At 42.5% G+C, this 27,896-nt stretch overlaps 1 protein-coding gene across 5 annotated transcripts in view; it reads right to left on the bottom strand.

The window, feature by feature from the left end:
- Positions 1-211: 211 nt before the first annotated feature.
- mpp2b (MAGUK p55 scaffold protein 2b) overlaps positions 212-27,896 on the bottom strand; it is a 529,160-nt gene continuing 501,475 nt past the window's right edge. For all 5 annotated transcript variants that reach the window (XM_048560704.1, XM_048560703.1, XM_048560705.2 and 2 more), the window contains 4 exons: positions 14,719-14,880; positions 12,346-12,548; positions 10,880-11,008; positions 212-4,794 (listed from right to left, as the gene is read on the bottom strand). In XM_048560704.1, the coding sequence (XP_048416661.1) occupies positions 4,618-4,794; positions 10,880-11,008; positions 12,346-12,548; positions 14,719-14,880 (671 nt within the window). In that variant the 3' untranslated portion in view covers positions 212-4,617. The remainder of the gene's footprint in view (positions 4,795-10,879; positions 11,009-12,345; positions 12,549-14,718; positions 14,881-27,896) is intronic.

Genomic DNA, 27,896 nt, shown 5'->3' on the forward strand with positions numbered 1-27,896 from the left:
GAGACCACGTGGTCACCACTTGGTGGGGCCACATCTAACCTACTGTGATAATAAAATGTGAGGCTGGATGAACACAGCAGGCCAAGCAGCATCTCAGGAGCACAAAAGCTGACGTTTCGGGCCTAGACCCTCTCTGATGAAGGGTCTAGGCCCGAAACGTCAGCTTTTGTGCTCCTGAGATGCTGCTTGGCCTGCTGTGTTCATCCAGCCTCACATTTTATTATCTTGGAATCTCCAGCATCTGCAGTTCCCATTATCTCTAACCTACTGTGTGCAGTTTTTGGCTGCTAACCTGAGGGAAGATGTTTTGCTTATGGAGACAGCTTGAAGATTTACCAGGTTGATGGATGGGCTTATAGAGCTGAACTATGAAGAATAACTGGATCGATAAGGGCTTTTCTCACTGGCATTTAGAATAAGGGGGGGATCTTGCATAAACCTATAAAATTCTAACAGGATTAGACAGAATGAGTTCAGGATTGATCTTTCCAATGACTGGGGAGTCCAGAAACAGGGGTGACAGAATAAGGATAAGAGGTAGGTTGTTTAGGACTCAGATGAAGAGAAATGTCATCACCCATAGAATGATGAGCCTAAGGAATTTTCTGCCACAGAAAGTGGTTGAGATCAAAACATTGATTGCTTTCAAGAATTAGGTATAGTTCTTACAACTAACACCATCAAAAGGCATGTGGACAATTTGAGAGTCAGGTACTGAGTTGAAAAATTAACCATGATATTATTGAATGGTGGAGCAGATTCGAAGAGCCAAGTGATTTACACCCGTTTCTATTTTCTATAATTGTTCAGGAATATAGCATTATGGTAGATGATGAAACTATGCTTTTGAATGGTGGAACAGGTTTGAAAGGTCTACTTCTATATGCCGACGTCCTTAATGTGAATGAGTAAACAACAGATAATAATTACGACAGTACCTCAGATGAAGGGGTTGAATTTTCTCATAATGCAGAGGTTAGGAGCTGACTTGATAACTGAGGGGTATATACAGTGCAATTGACAACATATAATCAAATCTAAGGAACTGACTTTTTTGTTCTTACTATGGCTTCCAAATTGGAATATGGTCTCATTATAATGGTTACACTGTGCACTAAAAGAACAATCCAGAGATTTGTTCACACAAATAGCTTCAAATCTTTACTATGAAACCAAAATAGTAAATATTTCAAATGGAAATGTAGTCATTTATGTTTAATTTATATCAAAGTAACTGTAGACAACCTGAATAGGGCAACCAAGTAGAAGGATGCTTTAAAATAATTGAATGAATATAGAAAATGATTTTATTATCTTTCACCTAAGAGAATTCTCAACAATTTGAATTCATATAGTGTATCTTGTACAGGAAATCATACAAATGTATGCCATTGATGTATGAGGAAATGATTACTCAGATGAAGAAGAAAACAGTAGGAGGAAGTTAGATTTAAAAGTTCATCCGTATGCAGGTTCTTTAAGCAGAAATCAGAGGTGAAAGGAAGAGGGTGACTGGGACTTAGGAATTGGCCATGAGTTTCCAATGGAGAGGGAAAGAATGGGGTTAGAGAAGGTGGAGAGGGCTGGGGTGGTGGTGAAGTTCATTGCAGCATAGGCCGGTGACAAAATGCATGATGTCAGAGTTGGGGGGACAGAAAGAGCATGGAGAGTGTGATTTGTATTCAAACTTTGGTGTGCATTGAGATACTGGGCTCCCCTGGAGTCATAGTTTTCGCCATTGAACTTGACGAGTCGGATGAAACAAATTACGTCTCTCAAAAAAACTGAAGTCTTAAATACGGGCCTACTGTTACGTGCAGTGGAAGGGTTCAAAAGGATTTTGCTTCATTTTCATAATATTATAGGTTATGGTGGAAGACTTTGACCTTGCACCTATTACAGCAAAACTCTAAAGAATGCATTTACAATGTGGCATTAAAATTGTACGTAAAGGAAATCTCATGTTTATGTTCACACCAAACTCTTGTCTCCCGGCTTAACAGTTCTGGAGATTCTGGGAAATTTTGTTTTGCTTCTAAGAAGTGTAGGAATATATATAAGATTAGAAACGACAATTGCAGATCATTTGGTTAGTGGAGAATCATGATGACTTGTAAGGATTGGAATATGTGTGGTTAAACAATTCAACAAATGTCACTCCAGGGCCAAGGCAGTCAAAAAGCAACAAGCAAAATGACCATGCCTAGGATGATTTGAGTTAGCCTCCACCTCAAAGGGACCTTGCAACTCATAGTTTTTCTTGGTGTCCTCCCTAGTTACAAAGTAAAACTGCTGATACATATGTTATTGTTTAAGAATGATCCACAAATTTTCACAGTTCTATTAAACCACAGGGCATAGTTTTCATTCAGGTTAAGAGGATTCTGTAAAATTCCAAAGAAAACATCTGTTTTGTAAAACTATACAATTATTAATAATTGCTAAATGCAGCCCACAGCAATCATACATTTACAGCAATTGTATACCATTTCATCTGTTTCATTCAAATTAAATCTATAATTGAGTCTTTTTTACATTGATAATTCACATTACATATATAGAGATTTTTAAAATTTGTTACAAAGTTAAAAATACAATAAAAAACAATGTTTTAAAAGTAATCCCTTCCAGGGATTTATTTTAAAAAATGATCTTCAATATATTAACTGACCAAGTATATCGGATGGGTCCAATGTTATTTACTGGAAGCAATATCTTTTTACTATTGGCTAGCACTTGAAATATAGTACAAAACAAAATCTACAAAGAATGTCTAGATATTTAAGTTCTAGTAATACTCTCTGCAATCCTTCATATACATAAGTTTAATCACTAATCCACAAAGTGAACTTCTTTCCAAATTTCAATGAAAAAAAACGGAAGTACAATTAGGATTTTCTGTGTTGTACTCACATATTACCCTACTAGTAAAATGATTGACTGGAGGGGCTTTATTCCTGAAATTGTTTACTGATTACTGACTGGTGTGTATGAAAGAGAGTAACACATGACAATGATGTAGTGATTGCAAGCTGATTGATGCTTATAAATAAATTCAGTGAAATAAGTAGGACATCTCCATATTAGTAAAAATATTAAATAAGACTATGGCAGTAATACAGTACAAATGCTCTGTTAATATTAAGAATTTGTTCAAAATATATATTTTTAAATATGTGTGTGGGGATTATTTGTGAGGGCAAATTTCTGGATGTCAATTCCAGTAAAGACGTTTTGCCTTGGGTTTTGTCAGTTGTCAATTTTATGCCTCAATTCCATTTCAGCTTTATTTTACTGGGAAACAGAAAGCAAAAGCTTTAACTTGCACCTCAAGAACCTGCTAAAATTAAAAGTTGATAACCAAATCATACCTGAAGTGCTTGAATCCATATTGACACAGCTTTGAAACTGACGTGCGCAATGGCAATAAAAAAATGATTATTTCAGTATTAGTATTCCAGCCACATGATATGAATTATACCCAATTTTTATTAAAGGCTAAATAAAAATGAATGGGACAGAGAACAGTAACAAAAGTCTATGTTTTACTGGCAAACTAAACTGATCCTAGAAAGTTTCAATTAAAATTGAATCCAATTTTAAAAATAAAGTTCAAGTGAGCCAATGAAAAGAGATAATGTCCTGTAGAACATCCTTGTTATTAGTAAATATTATCTCAAGTCTGACCGAAAAAGTCCAATAGAATAAGAGTTGTGGAAAAAAATTCCCAAAGCCAATACAGAACAATATATTTGCATCCAATTCCATTAACAACTTACCGGACTCACAAAAGTGGTCGGGATGAAACCATGTTTACTATATTAACACAGGGACGTATTAATATAGACAATTCGTCTTCTACTATTTAATCAAGACATTATCATAATTATAATGGTTTGCTGCCTTCTGAAACTGCAAACAAATGAAAGCAATAGTGTTATATCTTTCATAGCTTTAATTATGTATTGCATTTGTCATTGAGTGAAGACCAAAATTTCAATATCTTGCGGCAAATCTGTACAATGGAACTAAATTTTAATCTATCTTAAATGATCTTTAGAAATTAAGGGCAATGGTTTCAAGTTACAATTCTGATAACCTTTAAATTCAAAGGTTGTCACTTTCATCATTGAGAAGTTCTTTATAAGAATGCAAATGCAAACAGAAACCTAAGTGAGAATGACTGTTTTGAATTTCAACTCAAATGTGCCCATAGTAATTTCCTTAAGAAGGAATAATTTGTTCACTTCCCTGGTGAAATCCAGCAATGAATAAGTGAAATCTTGGTTCCCTTGTCATTTTATTTGATAATTAAAGGGCTTATAGGATCCAGCAAAATTTGACAATGACCTTTGGACTACACTGCTGAAAAAGGTTACATTTGCCTGATCCCTGTATTGCTCATAAAAATCAAAAGTAATGGTAGATGGAGATTTCCATCCTTTCATTAAAAAAACTTTTTAGGTATCCTCCGTTGCTGATTTGCATAACTTAACTGCTGTAACCATGAACTACTGCCCCAAATATAATCAGTCCAAATGGAGGTTTCTAAAGGACTTCTTCTGCAAAATTAACGGTGCTCTGTGTAAACCATATCCTTCCACCCTTTGAAAAGTGTTAGTAGACCCAGCTCACTGGCACCCACTGGGGCTCTGTGCAGAGTTTCTCCATAGCAGCCTGAAGTTTTTGGAAGGCCTTGTCAAGGTTGTCATTCATAATGGTGTGATCAAAGTAGTGACTGTATGCTCGCTGGATACGAGAGCTCTCATCCACTGTTTTCTTCAGGTCAGTGTCCTTGAAAGAAATATAAAACATCAGGACTTATTGAATCTCAAAATATTCTTCATTCCAGAGCATAATTGGTGCAAAAGCAAAACAAACTGAAATTGTCTAAGAAATTTGTACCAATTTGTAAAAAGGTTCATCTGCCGATTTGGCATAGGTTGCTTCTGGGCCTGAAAGCAGATATTGTATAAATGGTGATATTATCAATATGCAACATAAAGTGGTACACTTTTGTTTTAGTGGGTAATGAGCTTTGAAGAGATGTAGTTATTTTCTTAGAAAATGTGCAGCAAACGTATGTACTCTTTAGTTCACTGAGTTTAAAAACTGAGTTCTGCAATTAATATTTTTTGTAGCTTATATAGTTCTTTAACTTTTATTATTGATGAACATGTATCAATTGAATGTATCATGCTATACTTTATAAAAGTACCTTATCTGAAATTTAGCACACTGCTTTTGCACTGATTTTATACACATTTATATAGATTTTATGTATGAAATAATTTTGTAATCTCTGATTTGGGCTTGTTGAGATTGTTGAATGTGGCCTTATAGTTTTCAGTCAGGTTTGTTCCAAGCACTAGCAGTCACTATGAATATACATTACAAACATATTGATAAGCACCTTTCTTATTGAACAGTTCAACAGCTTTTCAATACACTAATTAGGCATTTGAGACTATAGGTCCAATATTAATAATTGAAGCAGGACATCACATGCTGTCAAAACTACAGATACCAAAACTATGTTGAAGTGTCCTACTGTTTAAGTAGGAAGCCAGAAATATGGTTGTAAAGACTGGAAAACATTGCGCAGATAACAATACCCGAGAGTACTGATCGATAAATAACAGGCAGTAACACCAGAAGATGGACATCACCCTTAAAGCAATCAGAGACTGATTGGTGCTCCACCTAGTCGAGCAAAAACTGATCTTGCATTGTATGTACCAGAGCTCAGGAACCCAACTGGTTATGCATTTGGCCTGTGTCTTGATAAAGTTAAAAAGCACAGAATTTAGCTGCATGATGCACAGCTCAAGAGAGAAGAATAGATGGAAGCTAGATTGAGATTACCAGAACAGTGCAGCAGGCAGCATTATAGTGAACTGGAGGATTTTGAATTGGTGTTCCCAATGGAACTGACAGCGATAACACTACCTTTGTTAAGTATCACATTTTGAAATGGGTGCAATGCGTGCACATGCTTTTCCCATGGCCTGTCTTGACTCTTTCTGTCCTATGGTGAGCTGTTTTGCTGTTGGTGTGAGATTGTGACTGGTGTGAAGAGTGATGAAGTGGGTGGTACTGCTCTTGCTCTTTGTGCAGGTCGGGAGATTTTCGGGCAAGTGAGTTGACAGCATAGATGGCATGCAGGGTTAGTGGTGTTGCAGGTTGGGGTGGGTAGGGAGGATGTTACATGGATTAATGATGGCAGTTTTGCATATGCCTTGGTGGGAGGTGGGTCCAGCAGTGGCTCCAGGGAGGTGAAGGTGGATCCAGGGAGGTGGCTCCAGGGAGGAGGAGTGAATGTGAGGTAACAGAGAGATGATGGTCCTTGGGAAAGACAATGCCCTGCTTGTGCATCACTCCATCCAGCAGAGTTTCCAGGTCTATGATTGCACAGCATATGCCAAACTCCCCCATTTGAAAGTCCTGGGGAGTTTGAGACTGACAGTGCTCATTCCCGTGCACAACTGGTGCCAGTGTCAAGGATGCTGATTCATTTCAGGATCTCTCACATGTGACAAGTTGATTATGCTTTGCACAGTCTGGCAGGAAGCAACACATCTGGAGTGAGGTACAGCCTGAGTGAGAATATACTTTGAGCAATTTGGAGGCAGTGTGGGAACTCAGTGCAGAGGAGAAGAGGTGCTTTTTCCTTACGGTTTTTAGTTCATAGTTTGAAAGGACTTTTTTTAACTGGATAAATCGAAGCCCAGGATCAGGGGTACAGCATAAAAGAGTGACATCTCAGATATTGGTTGGTAATAGTAACTCATTTGGTTACTTTCAGATTCAAGGCAAATAGAGATAAGATTTAAAGGTTAGAAACTAAAAGACTGGTATGATGTTTTTTGTAAAACTAGATTAAGAATGAAGTTATTAAAATAGAGGTGTTGGGCCAGATGATGTATAGTAACTGCCTGATGTGGGAGCTGGTGGTCCCCATTGTGGCTCATACTGACCACATCACAGCAAGGGGGTTTGCTTGAGGAACACTGGCACAGAGTTGGAACCAGTGCTTCAAACACTGGGACACTTCAGGGAGAGGGAGAGTTCCCTGGACACTGTGTTTCAGGAAGCAGTCACACACATTAGATTAACTAGCTCAAATTCAGTCAGTGGTCAGGCACAGGAGGGTGCGACTATGAACGAGCCAGGTAGAGGGATCCAGGAGGTAATGCTGAAGGAGCCTCAGCCCTCGAACTTGTCTAACAGGTTTGAGATTATTGTCCCCTTTATGAATGAGACTAGGAGGAATTCTGAGGGTCAGTAAACTGGCCAAGGCATCGTGGTATGGGGAGCCATTCAAGAGCGGGGAGAAAAGACAACTGTAGCTGTGATCATGGATTGTACTGTCAGGGGAGTAAACACTATTCTCTGTGGCCAAGATTGAGCTCAGGCAGCATCTGAGGAGCAGGAAAGTTGATGTCTTGGGTCGGGGCCATCATCAGGGTTGGCTGTCTCCACAGTCGCGATGAAGGGTTCAGAACCAAAACATCGACTTTCCTGCACCTCAGATGCTGCCTGACCTGCTGTGTCCCTCCAGCTGTATTGTCTCTAACTCTAGCTTCTGCAGTTCAACGTCTCTCCGATTGAATTCTTGGGGCATTAGCACATTAAATGAGAAAAAAAGGGAGCTTTTTGGCCTCCAGATAAATCAGGGTGGTGCCAGATTCCTGGCAACTCATGCAACGAGGCAGTGGATAAGGCTTTAACTGAACTAGTTGGAGCTTGTTTTCAGTTCCGTGGAAAATTATGGAAAATATTAAAAGGGGTGGGGAGGTACAACTCAGCAGAGATTACTACAATTTCCAGAACACGTAATGGGGCAGAAGTTATGGAAAGGGACGGGAATTTAACTTCAAGCACAGCAGGTAGGGAGACAAATATAAGAAGGGGGTAGTCAAATCGGGAGTGAGGGTGTTGTACTTAAATGCACACAATATTCAAAACAAGGTAAATGATCTTGTAGCACAGATTCAAATGGATGGATACGATGTTGTGGATCTCACAGAGATATGGCTGCGAGGGATCAGAGCAGGGAACTAAATATCCAAGGATACAAGTCCTATCAAGAGGACAAGTAGCTGGGCAGAGGAGTGCGGTTGCCTTGTTAGTAAAAAGTTAGATTAAATCACCAGCAAGAAATGGTATAGAGCCAGAACGCATAGAATCTATGTGGGTACAGTTGAGGAGCTGCAAAAGAAAAAGGGTCTTGATTGGATTTACATAAAGGCCTCCTAGCAGTAGTTGGGCTGTGAGCAGAAAATAAATCAGGAGATAGAAAAAGCATGTAGAAATGCATAATTACAATAATAATTACAATCTGGGGAACTTCAGCATGCAGGCGGACTGGAAAACTTGCACTGGCAGTGGATCTCAGGAAAAGGATTTCGAGCACCTTGTGGTACAGGCAATTCTGAATTTGGTGATGTGTAATGAGTCACACTTGATTAGGGATCTTAAGGTGAAGGAACCCACAGGGGGCAGTGACCATAAATGATAGAATATACCTTGCAGTTTGAGAGGGAGAAGCTGGAGTCCAATGGAACAATATTACAATTGAGTGAAGGTAGCTGCAAAGACATGTGAATGAGCTAGAGTTGATTGGAATGGGGGTGCAGCAGGGCAGACAGTGTAGCAGCAATGGTAGGAGGTTCAGGGCGGTGAGGGGGTGGGCAGCCGTGGTGGTGGGTGCGGGGCATGGTTTCAGAGACACAGCAGAAATTCATCCCAAGGAAGAGGGAGCATACAGGGAGGAGTACAAGGCAACCATGTCTGACAAGGGAAGTCAAGGATAGAACATAGAACTTAGAACAATACAGCGCAGAACAGGCCCTCCAGCCCTCGATGTTGCACCGACCTGTGAACCAATCTAAGCCCCTCCGCCTATACTACCCCATCAGTATCCATATGCTTATCCAAGGACTGTTTAAATGCCCCTAATGTGGCTGAGTTATCTATATTGGCAGGCAGAGTGTTTCACGCCCTTACCACTCTCTGAGTAAAGAACCTGCCTCTGACATCTGTCTTAAATCCATCACCCCTCAATTTGGAGCTATGCCCCATGTACAAGCTGAAGTCATCATCCTCAGAAAAAGACACTCACTGCCCACCCTATCTAATCCTCTGATCATCTTGTATGTCTCTATTAAATCCCCTCTTAGCCTCCTTCTCTCCAATGAGAACAGACCCAAGTTCCTCAGCCTTTCTTCATAGGTTCTGCGCTCCAGACCAGGCAACATCCTGGTAAATCTCCTCTGCACCTTTTCCAATGCTTCCGCATCCTGCCTGTAATGGGACGACCAGAACTGCACGCAATATTCCAAATGAGGTCGCACTAGCGTTTTGTACAGTTGCATAAAAACATAGATAGCGTAAAAGCAGAAGATAAAGCATACAATGTAGTAAAGATGAGTGAGAATCTTTTAAAAAACAGCAGAGGATGATGGTAAAAATGGGGAGGATAAAATATGAGGGTTAGTTAGCTGATAATAAGAAAAAAAGATTCCAAGAGTTTTTTTTAGGTGCAATAAATGTAAGAACAAGGCAAGAGTGGATATTGGATATCAGGAAAATGAGCTGGAGAAGTAGTAGTAGGGAACAAAGAAATGGTGACAAACTGAATAGGATTTTTGCATCAGTCTTCATGGTGGAAGACACCAGTAGCATACCAGGACTTCAAGAAAGTCAGGGGGCAGAGGGCAGTGTCAGTGGCTGTCACTGAGGAGAAGGTGCAAGACAAGCCAAAAGGTCTGAAGGTGGAATAATCATCCAGACCAGATGGAATACACCCCAGAGTTCTGAAGAAGATAGCTGAGGAGATTGTGGAGGCACTGGTGGTGATTTTTCACTAATGGCTGGAGTCAGGGAGTATCCCAGAGGACTAGAAAATGTCTAATGTAACACCCCTGTTGAAGAAGAGAGGGAGGCAGAAGACAGGAAATTATTGACCAGTTAGCCTGTCTTTGGTTACGGGTAAGGCTTAAGAATCTATCATTAAGAATGAGATGCTAGAGTATTTGGAAGTGCATGGTAAAATAGGGTTGAGTCAGTAAGGCATTCATTGTGGAGGTAACATGCAAGTTAAACAAAGGAGAGCTAGTAGATGTGATCTATTCGGATTTCTAGCAGGTCTTTGACAAGGCACTGCGCAGGAGGTTGTTAAATAAGATAAGACACCATGGTTTTAGGAGCAAAGTATTGGCATGGATACAGGATTGGCTGACTGGCAGAAGGCAGACAGTGGGGATAAAAGGGTCTTTTTCAGGGTGGCAGGCAATGAGTTGTAGAGTTCAGCAGAGGTCAAAGTTGGGACCACCACTATTCATGTTACATATTAGCAAACTGGATGAAGGAACTGAGGAACTGAGGGCATTGTTGCTAAGTTTGCAAATTACACTAAGTTAGGTGAAGGGACAGAAAGTGTTGAGCAAGGGGGGAGGCTGCAGAAGAACTTGGGCCAGGAGAGTTGGCAAAATAGTGTCAGATGTAACACAATGTGGGAAAGACTTTTCTGAGATCACTCTTGCTTCTTTCGAACGTGACTTTATATCTATGATATCACATTCTTTTCCCTTTCAAAAGTTTTAAAGACTAATGTTTAATCCTTGAATTTTCAATCGTTTGTTATTGCAGTCAATATTGAAAAATATGTAGCCTTGTGGTGCCATCCTTCAACTATGAACAGAAATTTTGAATTCCTTTTTAAAAGTCATTGGAATCCATAGAAATTGCAACATTACATAAATAATTTAAAAAGTGTACTTAACTTTTGTTTCACAAATCATAGAATCATTGTGATTAGACTGAGTTATGGTGATCTTGACTGGAAATAAATAAATTTACTGATGCTCCAACTTACAGTGAGTTGTTTTGTTGTAATTCCTGCATCAATAGCTGCCTTGTGCATCGCCCGTAATGTTTCCAAATCTGGAGCTTCAATGAATACCACATAAGGCATGAACTCAGATGTCCTCAGAACCTTCAGTGCCTAAAAGAGAAGGTCATTGTTTTTCTCTTTCTGAACCATGGCTCTGATTTTAAGCACTGCTTCCATCCACATTCTTCATTGGGTATGGAAGGGAGGGTTAAAATTTTGGCAATGAGCAATCAGATCCTATTTCTGTCGGTTTCAAACTTTACAAATTTCATTCATGCGAATGGAAGAGTGGCTGGGAGCCTTCCTCCAAAAGCAGTCAGCCAAAGTACGAGCAGATTGTTGATTTTAGCAGTGCCACCACCTACAGTGGCCACTATTGTAACTGCAGCTCTCACAAATGGGCATGGGCCTTTCCGCAAGGTGAGTAGGGTCAAGCATCACTGGGGCCAGTCAGGCAGACCTCAGTGAGGAGCCTTGGGCAGTTGGTAAGGGCGGGCAGGGACAAAAGTATGTCTTCATTGGGGCCACTGGTTGTTTGATTAGGAGGAAGCTGCTGAGAAACACCCCTCCCACCCCCTTCACACTATGGCCAGTAAGAAGGCCACCAGGGTTTATGCGGCAGCTTCTGAAGATTGCTGGAGGGCCCACTAGCCATTTGTAAAGTAGCAGAAGAGATAACAAGAGGATTTAAATAATCATTCAGATCTTAATGTCTGGGCATGGCATCGTCCCCACTGCTGATTCCATGGCATTGTGGTGGCTTCGCTTATTGCCCTGGCCACCGCTCTCAATTCTCTCCTCATCATTTTATGATGCTACAAAGCCACCCTGAACATCCCTCTGCTGTAAGGTAGGTAAAATTCAGCTCATACTTTGATACTGGTTAATGAATTAGCACTATGCCAACATCTCACGATAAGAAATCAATATGTATTTTCAGATTAATAGATAATGATGAAGCTGCCCATGAATCTGTAGAGCCGTCAGCGCACAATATGATAAATATGCTGTGGAAACTATTTTTTGTCGCTATAGTGTAGCTTAGTCCCTTCATGTGCAACAAACCTAATGATTGTTTACTGCAATGACTGACCTGGAAGTAAAAATCAATTTGTTTTCACACTGACAGTTTCAAAACTTCATTGAACTGCTAATACTTGAGCCAAATAATTTCAGATTAAAAACTTAGATTCAAAATAAATTGCATATTTTAAAGGATAAAAAGACTTAATTCTTACAAGTGAGCTTTACAATGCTATAAGTACCCACAACATGATTTTTTTAGTTTTTATATTAAAGGCTACAATGCATTCATTCTGTATTGTAAGTTTTTAATGAGCATTTCAGGCAAACAGCCTGAAGACCAATTCTACAGTCAATAGATTTTCAAATTGATAATAGCAACAAAATTATGTTGCAATAATGCAAATATCCAAGCCTTCCAGTACCTGTGGGTTTGCATCCAAGATGCATATTTTTCCACATTCAACTACCTCATGGATGGAATCAATCTTTGTCCCATAAAGGTTCCCTTCATATTCACCATGCTCCAGGTACCGCCCACCTTTGATGTCATTTTCCATTTCAGAACGGGACACAAAAGCGTAAATATGACCATCATTCTCATCCTCCTTTGGCTTTCGTGAGGTGACTATATTGAACAGATACAACAAGAAACTTCAAGCACTTCACTGAGAAAGATCAGACTTCAAATTAAGAAACCAAAGTTCCTTTCCAAGACTTGGTGATACATCACAATTCCTTCAGAGTCAGCGGGTGGGAAGCCTTGAATTCCCTCCCTAACAGCATTGTGGGTCAACCTACAGTACATGCAGCAGGTCAAGAGGCAATTCACTGCTGTCTTCTCAAGGACGAGGAGTGATGGGTAATAAACGCTGGTCCAGCCAGCAGTGCTCACGTCCCATGAAAGAAGTTTAAAAAGTACACGAATGGTCTCTCAACAGCTGTCAAGAGAAAAATTATGCTAATAATTTGCAGAAAGACTGTTCAGCAGATCTGGAAACTGAATTATCAATCAATACATTAGCAGGACTTAGCGAGAAAAAGTAGGGGGAAATCTTAATCTAAAGCTCTTTAGGCCAAGGAGGGGGAATATTTGTAAACCTGGAAGCCAGCCAGCTCCTGCTATGGCCCAACCAGTTTCCTCATCACGTCCTAAATGCACAGAACACTAGCATTAGTCCAACAGGTGAACAAAACAAAAGAACTATGGATGTCAGAAATCAGAAACAAAACAGAAATTGCTAGAAAATCTCAGCATGTCTGGCAGCATCTGTGGAGTGAAATCAGAGTGACATTCCTGGTATTGTATTCATTCCCAGAGGCTTCATGCAGAAAGTGGATCCTCTTTCCCATCAATTTCCAGTACAAAGACCTTCAGTACTTTGTGCAAGTATCGGTGTGGGGGGGGGGGGGTGCATTCCTTCTTCTCTTTCATTTTGGGCACTTCTGCTTACACTTAATTCCTGCAGAGTGAGCTAGTGGCAGCTTTCCCATTGTTGGTGCCACTCTATTTTAAGAAAAACAATCTGCTTTTAAAAAGTGTAGGCTATCTAGATTCTATGCTAAACCAGCATGCTGCTGGGGCTCCTGTTAAGTTTGCAGCCACCTAGCAGAACAGGGTACTCTCGCCTGAAACCATGGTAATGAGGAATTGGCATCAGCTTAATATGCTGCTTACCTCCACTGCACTGGGGGTGCTGGCTGAATGCAAATTGCAAAAAAGCGCCAGAAAATATTCTTAAACCAGTTATCAGTCCTAAATCTCCGAATTGCAGGACTTGTGAAACTGTGTTGTTTAGCTGTGACTGGCATTGAGATAGTAATAGATCAATTCAACAAAAAAATCCAAACTGATAAAATTTTGATACTGGAAGAGTTGCCACATAGTTTCAACGTCACAAAGATAAAACATCAAAATACATGCCAGTGCTAGCTTTGCATTGGGGGCGGCACGGTGGTTCAGTGGTTAGCACTGCTGCCTAACAGCGCCAGGGTTTGATTCCACCCTCAGGCAACTGTCTGTGTGGAGTTTACACATTCCCCCCTGCGTCTGCGTGGGTTTCCTCTGGGTGCTCAGGTTTCCTCCCACAGTCCAAAGATGTGCAAGTTAGGTAGATTGGCCATCCTAAATTGCCTGTGGTGTTTGGGGATTGTGTAGATTAGGTGGGTTCTAGGGGGATGGGTCTGGGTCGGATGGTCTGAAGGTCAGTGTGGACTTTTTGGGCTGAAGGGTCTGTTTCCACACTGTAGGGATTCTATGATCATACACACACTACCCTCAGATCAGCTGTGCTTTCTGAAAGAGTGTGAAGTATTAGGAAAACTTCCTCTGTAATCATCTTCTATCTTCCAAGGGAGAAAGCATGATGGTTGAATAGTGAGACTTTGTATTATATAATGGAAGACCTAGGAGCTGAAGCTGTCAGGGAAATATAACCTTTTATTTTCTGGTAGAAATATTATGTGCAAAAAACACAAAACTAAGAAATATAATATACGTTGGGAAATGGATGAACTGTGAATTAATAATTGTACAACAAGGCAACTTTATCATAAATGGCCCATTCATTGCTCTGGAACATGGATTTGGTTTACCTTTCCAAAGGATTGAACTTCCAAATTTGATTGTTTCTTTCACTCAGGTGGAACTTCTCACATTTCACATCCTGGCCAGCCCATTTTCCATCTCACTCTTGGCCATATTGGCTCAATCATCAAATAGTTAAATTACCATTTCGGTCATCATCAGACAACTAGCAATTAGAGTTAAGGTGCACAAAATGTCTGAATCTACTCACAAGGAATTGTCGTTCCAAAACGCATTGGGTCAGACATTATGAGTCTGTTTTTTAAGCTTCGTCTCCCAACACCCTGTGCTCCTATAAGGACCAGGGTTTTCCTTTGAAATGGTGGCATCTTTGCTACTTCCTCATAGATTAGAAGTTCATGACGATCAAATTCTAGAAAGTAAACAGAACAGTACATCTGAATATACACTGATTGATGGTTGACTGTTACAATGAATGCAGATGAACTGGTCACTCTCAGTCTTCACAACTACAGCTTCTGCCCAATCTCCGACCAGGAGATCTTTTAGCAACACCAGAGAATTAGTGCAGTTGAAGCACAGTTTTAAACAAAGGGAAAAGGAACCTTCTCTGAACTCCTTTATAGGAATAGAGTTAAAAGCTATGGGTAAATTACCAGGAATGTTCTTACATAATTTTTGGTGTCTGGTTATCTAGAGTGTTTGTCAGATATCTGGGAATTACAAGGCTCCCCACATTCTCAGATGGGCAATAATGTTTACTCCAGAGGGGGCATACAGAAACTAAAAGTGACAGAAAGAAATAAAAGAGTATATATACTGTAAGAGATAAAATGAGGTTGAAAGATTTGTGAGAGCAATCCATGACTTGGAAAGTTTGAAACAATTTCAGAATTCAGAGGTCCAAACAAATGGCTCAATATAAAATCAATACCATTTCCTTTCAATAGTCTCGTCTTGTAGAAATCTGGAAAATATCTCAGGTGTTATCCTATGTGCTCTGAGCAGATAAAAGTTTTGACAAAATTAACCTGTTGCTTAAGACAAAAGTAGTTAAATAACATTTTTTAAAACAGGTGTTGCTATTCAGGTATTTTTGCATTTATTAATATATAGAAAATCAGCCTTGGATTAAATTGCATTTTTCATATCTTTGACTTATTATTCCAATCAGGCGCTTGCAGTTCTGGATTAGTTTCATATGCAGACAGGTTTAATCCAAAAATGAGTCTTCATCTAAAACACATGCTTTTGCAGTCTGATATTTAAAAAATGGATTTCTTATACCAACTCTTTGCACAGTAAAACTGAGACCAAACATCTTTAAGTAGCTCATTATAGAGTTATTTATTTCAATGAAGAAACTAATCTTTTAAAACAAGTGTTGAAGTAATGCACAAAAACTCTTCACACCAAAATATCAATTGCACTCATATCTTCGTTACCAGTGTTTACATTCTAATGACATTTTATGCAAAGTTGTGAGATCTCTCAATGAGATGCAGGGAGATGGTGTTGGGGACAGGCAGAATGCAAGATATTTGGCAGCAACTCAGGCAAGACCACAGACTCAAAGATCAATGCAGCAATAGCCGCTTATGGGTCTGAAAGGATCTGGAAGATTTAAGACCTCGTTAACTGCAGTAAGAGCGATACATTAAGATGTTGTACAGAGTTTTGTTCAGATTAATGAAAGAGCTTGTAGGAGATAATCTGAGGTCACTGTGCTCCTAACAGTCTCTGTAAAATGTCAATCATATTCATTTAATCTGCAAATGGTTCAATAATGCAATAAATTTTCTGTCTTTTACTCAACAATGTTTTCAGTTAAATTGGAAAGATGGCTGTCCTCAACTACGCTGGATCACTTTGGGCTTGAAGGAGTCTGTGCACACAACATAGTGACAATGGTGGGATGACTAGAGAAGGCCCTGCCAAAAAGTAGCAGGGATTAATATTGTTTCTAAATGGTGCTAACTAACAGAAATTTGAGTTCAGACCTCCATGAAGCAGAAATAAAGGGAAAAAGGCATGCTGGAGACCAGAGAACATCAAGTCAAATTGGTTCTCCTGATTGCCGATGGCAGTAAAACTTGTGGTAACACTCAAGACGATAGAATATTTCACTGAATGACACAGTAAGCATTTCAAATCTGCAATTCCAGGGCAAAGGGAGACGCCATATATAAAAGTGGTGGTCTGCAGAAATGATCCCAAGTCCAAGAAAAGGCATTGAACTGATCAGAAATCAGGGATTTTGTCAGTTAAACATGTCTCATTCACCTTAAAATGCACAATAATTCAGGCTTTCAGGGGAGAAACTTGAAACAGGAGTTATTGCTCTGATCAGGTGCCACTGCCATAACCCACAGACATCACGAGGCAGGGCTGTAAAGATAAACCTAAGAATACTATGCGAGAGAACTTGTATGGCACGGGAGCAATGGGCCAAGTGCTAACCAAGACAGACAAAGCAGACCGATATTGGAAGCTTGAAGACATGTACAATACTGGCCCAACAAAATTTTCTTCAGGAAACAAAGAGTCTTAGGGAGTCTCCAACGCATGGGGAAACCTCTGTCACAGTGCAAAGGTACAGAAAAACTCTTCAGTCCAGTGGCAATGTGCAGAAGCATCACCAATGTCTCCAACAGAATTTAAATACTACAATATATGTCACAACAAAGAATTTTTACTCCTGAGCAAAAGAGGTTATATTAACATCAATCTTATTAAAAAAATAGAAGTTAAACAGCAAAGATCGAGGAAAATTTTCTGAAAGGAAAGGTTTTGCTAGGTTCTTTGGCAGAAATCAGACCAAAAGCAGAATTTCCTGAGTTCTTCTACGTTGGTGAGAAAAAATGCTTCATAGTCTCAAAGGGATAAAAAGAGATAACAGTAGTCATTTGGTACTGAGATGGAAGAAAAATGTCTAACATATTTTATAAATTGAAACAACAACTTCACATACTTCAGTACAGACCTACGAGAGGAATCAGAATCAAATTACACTGACACAAAGTGAAGAAATAGAACATAGAACATAGACCATAGAACAGTACAGCACAGTACAGGCCCTTCAGCCCATGATGTTGTGCCGACCTATTATCTTACTGAGATCTTTCTACCCTGCATACCCTACATTTTACTATCCTCCAAGAGTTGCTTAAAAGCCTCTAAAGTATCTGAACCCACTGCCACTGCTGGCAGTGCATTCCAAACGCCCACCACTCTCTGTGTAAAGAAACCACCTCTGCCATCTCCCTTATATCTTCTGCCAATCACCTTAAAATTATGGCCCCTCAGAATAGTCATTTCCGCCCTGGGAAAAAAAGTCTCTTGTCTATCCACTCTATCTATGCCTCTCATCATCTTGCACACCTCTATTAAGTCATCTCTCATCCTTTCTCTCTCCAATGAAGAAAGCCCTAGCTCCCTCAACCTTTCCTCATAAGATCTGTCCTCCAGTCCAGGCAGCATCCTGGTAAATTTCCTCTGCACCCTCTCTAAAGCCACCACCATCTTTCCTATAATGAGGCGACCAGAACTGAACACAATATTCCAAGTATGGTCTAATCAGGGTTTTATAGAGCTGTAGCATAAACTCGTGGCTCTTAAACTCAATCCCCCTGCCAATGAAAGCCAACACACCATACACATTCTTTACAACCCTATCAACTTGGGTGGCAACTTTGAGGGACCTATGGATGTGGACCCCAAGATCCCTCTGTTCCTCCACACTGCTAAGAATCCTGCCATTGACCCTGTATTCTGCATTATAATTCAACCCTCTAAAATGAATAACTTCATACTTTTCTGGGTGGAACTCCATCTGCCACTTCTTTGCCCAGCTCTGCATCGCCTCAATGTCCCATTGCAACCTACAACTGCCCTCCACCTCCAACTGATCACAACTCCACCAAACTTCGTGTCATCACAAACTTACCAACCTACCTTTCCACTTCCTCATTCAAGTCATGAATGAAGATCACAAAGAGCAGAGGTCCCAGAACAGATCCCTACGGAACACCACTGGTCTCCGAGCTCTAGGCTAAATACTTTCCATCTACAGCCACCCTTTGTCTTCTATTGGAGAGCCAGTTTTGTATCCAGGCAGCCAAATTTCCCTGAATCCCATGCATCCTTACTTTCTGAATGAGCCTACCATGTGGAACCTTATCAAATGCCTTGCTAAAATCCATATACAGCACATCCACTGCACTGCCCTCATCGATGCATTTTGTCGCATCCTTAAAGTATTTAATAAGGCTTGTGAGGCATGACCTACCTGCCCCTCACAAAGCCATGCTGACTATTTCTAATCAAACTGTGCTTTTCTAAATAATCATAAATATTATCTCTCAGAATTCTCTCCAATAATTTGCCCACCATAGAAGTAAGACTGACTAGTGTGTAATTTCCAGAATTATCACTATTCCCTTTCTTGAACAAAGAAATGACATTTGCTACCCTCCAGGAAAGTGGTACTACTCTAGTGGATGGTGAGGATGCAAAGATCATCACGAAATGTGCAGCAATCTCTTCCCTCAATTCCCATAGTAACTTTGGGTATATCCCATCTGCCCCAGGGGACTTATCTATCCTCGTGTATTTCAAAATTTCTAGCACATCCTTCTTCCTAACATCAGCCTGCTTGGGCATATCTGCCTGTTTCATGCCGTTCTCATAAATGTCAGGTCCCTCTCACTGGTGAATACTGAAGCAGAGTATTCATTAAGGACCTCCCCTACCTCCTCTGACTTTGCGCCGAAGTTCCCTCCACTATCCCTGATTGGCCCTAGCCTCACTCTGGCCATCCTCTTGTTCCTCACATAAGCATGGAACACCTTGGGATCTTCCTTGAACCTACCCGCTGAAGTTTTCTCATACTACCTTCTAGTTCTCCTAAGTCCATTCTTCAGTTCCTTCCTGGCTACATTGTGGATCTCTAGAGCCCTGTCCAATCCTTGCTTCCTCAACCTTAAGTAAGCTTCCTTCTTCCTCTTAACTAGGTGTTCCACATGTCTTGTCATCCAAGGCTCCTTCAGCTTCACATCCCTTCCTTGCCTCAGTGGGACAAACCTATCCAGCACTTGCAGCAAGTGCTCCCTAAACAACCTCCACATTTCTGTCGTGCATTTCCCCGAGAACATCTGATCCCAGTTGGTGCTCTGTAGTTCTTGCCTAATAGCATTGTAATTCCCCCTCCCCCAGTTAAATACTTTCCCATACCATCGGCTCATGTCCCTCTAAATGACTATAGTAAACGTCAGGGAGTTGTGATCACTATGATGCATACATGAGGTTCATACATGTCCACAGATGATGTCAACAGGAAGAGGCAAACAACACGTCAAGATCGAAGATACTGCAAAATAAAATATTGGCTACAATAGCAAGGACTGTGATCACACTGTAAAGAATGGACATAAGGCACCAATGATGTAGAAGTGCTGGGGTTGGACTGGCATGGACAAGGTCCGAAATCATATGACACCAGGTTATAGTCAAACAGGTTTATTTGAAATCACAAGCTTTTGCAGCCTCACTCTTTCTTCAGGTATTAGTGAGACAGGTAGTATCAGACACAGAATTTATAATTAAAAGATCAAAGGGTCATACCATTGATGCGGGTGTACCAAACAAACCTTCAAAGCTGCTTGGGGGTAGTAGTAACTGCAAATACTGGAGAATCTGAGAATAACAAGTTGTAGAGCTGGATCAACACTGCAGGCCAAGCAGCATCAGCGGAGCAGGAAAGCTGACATTTCAGGCCAAGACCCTTCTTCAGAAATGGGGGAGGGGAAGGGGGTTCTGAAGTAAATAGGGAGAGAGGGGGAGATAGGTGGAGAGGAGTCAGACCGATCAAAGAGGCGAGGATGGAGCCAGTAAACGTGAGTGTAGGTGGGGAGGTAGGGAGGAGATAGGTCAGTCGAGGGAGCACGGGCAGGTCAAGGGGGCGGAATGAGGTTAGTGGGTAGGAGATGGGGTGGGGAGATGGGGGTGGGGTTTGAGGTGGGAGGAGGGGATAGGTGGGAGGAAGGACAGGTTAGGGAGGCGGAGACAAGCTGGGTTGGTTTTGAAGCTTATGAAGTCCACATTGGTACCATTGGACCCACGGTTCCCAAGCGAGATATGAGGTGCTGATCCAGCAACTTTTGGGTGATATTGTTGTGGCACTGCAGGATGCTCAGGGTTGACATGTCATCTGTGGAATGGGAGTAGAATTTGAAATGGTTCGCGACTGGGAGGTGCAGTTGTTTAGTGTGAACCGAGCGTAGGTGTTCTGCAAAGCAGTCCCCAAGCCTCCGCTTGGTTTCCCCGTTATAGAGGAGGCCACAACGGGAACAGCGGATGCAGTATAGCACATTGGCAGTTAACCCCTGTCTGCCAACATTTATTCTCTTAAATCATCTCCTGAACCATCTGTGGTTCACATCATTTGGCATATTTCTTGTCTTCACATTGTTTCAATAAGCGTACATCAAAATGAACATACTTTGTTACAATTACGATGTCTTGAAGTTTGAAAAATAATTGTTTAAACATAAATCTTTCTTTGACACATGATATCATTCAGAATATTAGAAATTAGTTGCTCTTTTCCTCTGCATCCTGGTGGGTTATTAATTTTATGTATTTTCTAGTGTGAAAATAATCATTGCATTGGTGTACACCTCCTCCCACCCACCTTCCTGCAAAAAATGCCATCCCCTATTCCTAATTCCTTCACGGCCGCTGCATCTGCTCCCAAGCTGAGGCATTCCACTCCTGTATATCTCAGATATCCTTGTTTTTCAAGGACCGCAACTTGCCCCTTCAGTGGTTGAGAACGCCCTTGACCGTGTCTCCCGCATTTCCTGCAACTCAGCCCTCACACCCTGACCCCACAATAACAACCAAAACAGAATCCCCCTCATCCTCAAATACCATCCCACCAACCTCCGGATCCAACGCATCATCCTCCAACACTTCCACCATCTGCAATCTGACCCCACCACCAAAGACATTTTGCCATCCCCACCCTTGTCTGCTTTCCAGAGGGACTACTCTCTCCGGGACTCCCTTGTCCGTCCACACTCTCCTCCAACCACACCACACCCAGCACTTTTCCCTGCAACCGCTGGAAGCGCTACACCTGCCCCTACACCTCCTACCTCACCCCCATCCCAGGCCCCAAGAAGACTTTCCACATCAAGCAGATGTTCACCTGCACATCTGCCAATGTGGTATACTGTATCCAATGTTCCTGTTGTGGCCTCCTCTACATCAGAGAAACCAAGCAGAGGCTTGGGGGCCGCTTTGCAGAACACCTAAGCTCGGTTCGCAATAAACAACTGCACCTCCCAGTCGCGAACCACTTTAACTCCCCGTCCCATTCCTTAGATGACGTGTCCATCGGGGGCTTCCTGCAGTGCCACAATGATGCTACCCGAAGGTTGCAGGAACAGCAACTCATATTCTGCTTGGGAACCCTGCAGCCCAATGGTATCAATGTGGACTTCACAAGCTTCAAAATCTCCCCTCCACCAAGCACATCGCAAAACCATCCCAGCTCGTCCCCGCCTTCCTATCCTGTCCTTCCTCCCACCTATCCCCTCCTCCCATCTCAAGCCACACCCCCATTTCCTACCTACCAACCTCATCCTGCCCCCTTGACCCATCCGTCCTCTCTGGGCTGACCTATCTCCTCTATAACTACCCACCTACACTCACCTTTACTGGCTCCATCCCCACCTCTTTGACCTGTCTGCCTCTTCTCCACCTATCTTCTCCTCTATCCATCTTGTATCCGCCTCCCCGCTCTCACTATTTATTTCAGAACCCCCTCGCCCTCCCCCATTTCTGAAGAAGTGTCTAGGACCGAAACATCAGCTTTCCTGCTCCTGTGATGCTGCTTGGCCTGCTGTGTTCATCCAGCTCCACACCTTATTATCTTAGATGCTGTTAAATCTTTACTCAGTTAGAAGGTTTTAATTGATTAATACGTATGTGGAAATCCCTGAATACCTTTCATGTCACAGTCCTGACAGGAGTAAAGGTTATATCAGTGTAAAAGAAGAGGTGACAATTTGGTCAGACAATGCATATTAGTTGTGAAGCCTTGTTTAGAATCCGTTTGTGTTTTAGTCTGATGTCAGACTGGTTTAATTTCTCAAGTAGGAATTGATAAAATGCCACATTGACTGACTGTCTATAAATTGTGTGTGTTTTGAAAAGAGTAAAATGTATCTGCAAATACAAACATACCCTATGGATTCACAAGTGTGTGAATGTGTCTGTGCATGTGCATGTGCTTGTGCATATGGGTGTGAGAGATAGAGACAGAGACAGAGTGTGTATGTGTGTGTGAGTGTATGTGAGTGTGTTTGTGAGAGAGAGATAGAGAGAGAGAGACTGCATGAGCGAGAGCATGTGAGAAAGGCTGAGAGGCACGGTGTGTGCATATGTGTCTGTTAAAGAGAGAGAGTGAGAGTGAGAGAGTATGGGAAAGAGGCTGAGGGAGACTGAGTGTGTATGTGTGTGTGTTTGAGAGAGAGAGAGAGAGACACAGAGAGAGAAAGAGAGTGTGTGCAAGAAAAGAGAGAGAGAGAGAGAGTGTGTGTGTGTGTATGTGAGTGTGTGTGTGTATGTGTGTGTGAGAGAGACAGAGTCAGAGACAGAGCGAGTGTGTATGGGTGTCTGTGTGTGTGTGTGTGTGTATGTGTGTGTGTGTGTGTGTGTGTGTGTGCGCGCACGCGCGTGTATGTGTGTGTGCACGTGTGCGTGTGTGTGTGAGAGAGTGAGTCAGAGACAGATAGAGAGTGTGTGTGTGTGTGTGTGTGTGTGTGTGTGTGTGTGTGTGTGTGAGAGTGAGATACTGAGTGAGAGAGTGTGTGAGAGAGAGGCTGAGAGACAGAGTGTGTGCATGTGGGTGTATGTGTCTGTGAAAGAGACAGAGTGAACAAAATGTGAAGCTGGATGAACACAGCAGGCCAAGCAGCATCTCAGGAGCACAAAAGCTGACGTTTCGGGCCTAGACCCTTCATCAGAGAGGGGATGGGGAGAGGGTTCTGAAATAAATAGGGAGAGAGGGGGAGGTGGGCCGAAGATGGAGAGAAAAGAAGATAGGTGGAGATGAGAGTATAGGTGGGGAGGTAGGGCAGGGATAGGTCAGTCCAGGGAGGACGGACAGGTCAAGGAGGCGGGATGAGGTTAGTAGGTAGGAAATGGAGGTGTGGCTTGAGGTGGGAGGAGGAGATGGGTGAGAGGAAGAACAGGCTAAGGAGGCGGGGACAAGCTGGGCTGGTTCTGGGATGCAGTGGGGGGAGGGGAGATTTTGAAGCTTGTGAATTCCACATTGATGCCATTGGGCTGCAGGGTTCCCAAGCGGAATATGAGTTGCTGTTCCTGCAACCTTCCGGTGGCATCATTGTGGCACTGCAGGAGGCCCATGATGGACATGTCGTCTAAGGAATGAGGTGGGGGGGGGTAGTTAAAATGGTTCATGACTGGGAGGTGCAGTTGTTTATTGCGAATGAGCGGTGTTCTGCAAAGTGGTCCCCAAGCCTCCGCTTGGTTTCCCCAATGTAGAGGAAGCCACACCGGGTACAGTGGATACAGTATACCACATTGACAGATGTGCAGGTGAACATCTGCTTAATATGGAAAGTCATCTTGGGGCCTGGGATAGGGGTGAGGGAGGAGGTGTGGGGGCAATTGTAGCACTTCCTGTGGTTGCAGGGTAAGGTGCCGGGTGTGGTGGGGTTGGAGGGGAGGGTGGAGCGGACAAGGGAGTCACGGAGAGAGTGGTCTCTCCGGAAAGCAGACAAGGGTGGGGATGGAAAAATGTCTTGGGCGGTGGGGTCGGATTGTAGATGGCGGAAATGTCGGAGGATGATGCGTTGTATCCGGAGGTTGGTGGCGTGGTAGGTGAGGTCGAGAGGGATCCTCGTACGGCAGTTGTTGCGGGGGCAGGGTGTGAGGGATGTGTTGCGGGAAATGCGGGAGACGCGGTCAAGGGTTTTCACGACCACTGTGGGGGGTAGAACATAGAACATAGAACAGTACAGCACAGAACAGGCTCTTCAGCCCACAATGTTGTGCCGACCATTGATCCTCATGGATGCACCCTCAAATTTCTGTGACTATATGCATGTCCAGCAGTCTCTTAAATGACCCCAATGACCTTGCTTCCACAACTGCTGCTGGCAACGCATTCCATGCTCTCACAACTAAGTTGCAGTCCTTGAAGAACGTGGACATCTGGGATGCGCAGGAGTGGAATGCCTCATCCTAGGAGCAGATGCGGCGGAGGAGGAGGAATTGGGAATAGAGGATGGAATTTTTGCAGAAGGGTGGGTGGGAGGAGGTGTATTCTAGGTAGCTGTGGAGTCAGTGGGTTTGAAAGGGACATCAGTTACAAGCTGGTTGCCTGAGATGGAGACTGAGAGGTCCAGGAAGGTGAGGGATGAGTTGGAGATGGCCCAGGTGAATTTGAGGTTCTGACTCTCTCTCTCTCACACACTTTTTCACTCTCACACACACAGAGCACACACACACTCATACACACGCTGTCTCTGACTCTCTCACTCTATCACACACACACATGCACACACACATATACACTCTCTGTCTCTTGCACACACTCTCTTTCTAACACAGACACACACACACACTCTCTCTCACACACACACACACACACACACACACACACACACACACACACACACACACACACACACACACACACACACACAAAGATCCCTCTGCTCCTCCACACTGCCAAGAATCTTTCCGATAACTCTGTATTCTGCTTTGAAACTTGTCCTTTCAAAATGAATCACCTCACACTTTTCAGAGTTAAACTCCATCTGCCACTTCTCAGCCCAGCTCTGCATCCTATCAATGTCCCCTTGTAACCTCAAACAGCCCTCTGCATTATTCACAACTCGACCCACCTTTGTATCGTCTGCAAACTTACTAACGCACCCTTCCACTCCTATACCCAAAGCATTTACAAAAATCACAAATAGAAGAGGACCCAGAACAGATCCTTGTGGTACACCACTCGTAACTGAGCACCATGTTGAATATTTTCATTATCAAATGCCTTACTTAAATACATATATACCACATCCACTGGTCTACCTTTATCCATGTGTTTGGTCACCTCTGTGAAGAATTCAATAAGGTTTGTGAGGCATGATCTACCCCTCACAAATCCATGTTGACTATCACAAATCAAACTGTGTCTATCTAAGTGATCATAAATCCTACCTCTCAGAGCCATTTCCAATAATTTGTCCACCACTGAAGTAAGACTAACTAGCCTATAATTTTTGGGGTTAGCCCTATTCCCTTTTTTGAACAAGGGAATGACATTGGCCACTCTCCAATCTTTCAGCACTATACCTGTAGACAGAGAGGATGAAAAGATCATCGCCAAAGGCCCTGCAATCTCTTCCCTCGCTTCCCATAGAATCATTGGATAAATTGCATCAAGCCTGGGGGACTTATCTATCTTCAAGTTCCTCAAAATTCCTCGCACATCTTCCTTATTAACATCCATCTCCTCTAGCCTTCCAGTCTGTTTCACATTGTCCTCCCCTATAACTAGGTCTCTCTCAGTTGTGAATACGGAAGAAAAGTATTCATTAAGGACTGCTCCTATCTCTTTAGGCTCCATGCACAAATTCCCTTTTCAATCCTTGATCAGCCCTACTCTTTCACTGATCATTCTCTTGTTCCTCAAGTATGTGTAAAAAACCTTGGCGTTTTCCTTGATCCTGTCTGCCAAGGTTTTCTCATGCCCCCTTATAGATCTCCTAAGCCCTTTCTTCAGCTCCTTCCTGTCTAACTTGTATCCTATTAGAGTCTTTTCCGATCCTTGTTTCCTAAACCTTATATAAGCATCCTTCTTCCTCTTAACTAGTCGTTTGATCTCTCTTGAGAACCAAGGCTCCCTCACGCAATCGCTTCTTCCCTGCCTGCTAGGGACAAACATACTGAGCACACGCAGTATGCATTCCTTAAACAATCTCCACATTTCTCTAGTATTCTTCTGTGACAGCATCTGTTCCCATTGTGGCCTCCTCTACATCAGGGAAACCAAGCGGTGGTTTGGGGACCGCTTTGCAGAACACCTACGCTCGGTTTGCACTAAACAACTGCACCTCCCAGTTGCAAACAATTTCAACGCCCTGTACCATTCCATAGACGGTATGTCCATTCTGGGCCTCCTGCAGTGCCACAATGATACTACCGAAGGTTGCAGGAACAGTAATTCATATTCCGCTTGGGAACCCTGCAGCCCAATGGTATCAATGTGGATTTCACAAGCTTCAAAATCTCCCCTCCCCCTACCACATCCCAAAACCAGACCAGCTCGTCCCTGCCTTCCTAACCTGTCCTTCCACCCACCTATCCCCTCCTCCCACCTCAAGGCCCACCCCCATCTCCAACCAACTAACCTCATCCCACCTCCTTGACTTGTCCATCTTCCCTGGACTGACCTATCTCCTCCCTGCCACCCCACCTACATTCACCTTTACTGGCTCCATCCCGCCTCTTTGACCAGTCTGACTCCTCTCCACCTATCTTCTCCTCTATCCATTTTCTATCCACCTCCTCCCTCTCCCTATTTATTTCAGAGACCCCTACCCCTCCCCCATTTCTGAAGAAGGGTCTAGGCCTGAAAGGTCAGCTTTCCTGCCCCTCTGATGCTGCTAGGCCTGCTGTGTTCATCCAGCTCTACACCTTGTTATCTCAGATTCTCCAGCACCTGCAGTTCCCACTATCTCAGAACATTACGCTGATTCATTCAGTACAGGGTGTTTTCACTTAGTTGAACAGGATATGCATAAAAAGCATTTTCTCATTTTAACAACCACAAGCTTTTGCATGACAAAAGATGCACATTTATCTCGTGCTTTTCATGACCTCATAAAACTTCGAAAGTTTTTTATAGGCAGTTAGGTGTTTCTGAGGTGTAGACATTGAAATGTAGGAAATACAACTGCCAATTAATGCATGGCAAACTCCCACTGACAGAAATGCATTGAAGAGCAGATAACATGCTTTGAGTACACTGACATGGACATGGGAGGGCCAGGGGTAGCATTAGGGGATAAATATTTACTGGGATATGGGGAGGTTAACTACTCTGCTATTCTTCAAATTAGTGTATTAGGACATTTAACATCCAGCTGAGAAAGCGGAATGGCACCTCAGTTATGGGTTTCCTTCTAAGTTAAGAGTCTCATTCTAAAGATGACACTTCTGATTGTTCAGTGGTTCCATAGTTGTTTGAATGCAATCATTCATTTGTAGATCATGGGATCTTAGGAACTGATAGTAGTAGGCCTTTCAGTTGTTTGATACTTTTTCATCATTCAATACGATCATAGTTAAACTGATTGTGACTCTATTTCTATGTTATGCTTCCCA

Source organism: Stegostoma tigrinum, chromosome 31, assembly GCF_030684315.1.
Source record: "Stegostoma tigrinum isolate sSteTig4 chromosome 31, sSteTig4.hap1, whole genome shotgun sequence".
NCBI classification, from domain to species: domain Eukaryota; kingdom Metazoa; phylum Chordata; class Chondrichthyes; order Orectolobiformes; family Stegostomatidae; genus Stegostoma; species Stegostoma tigrinum.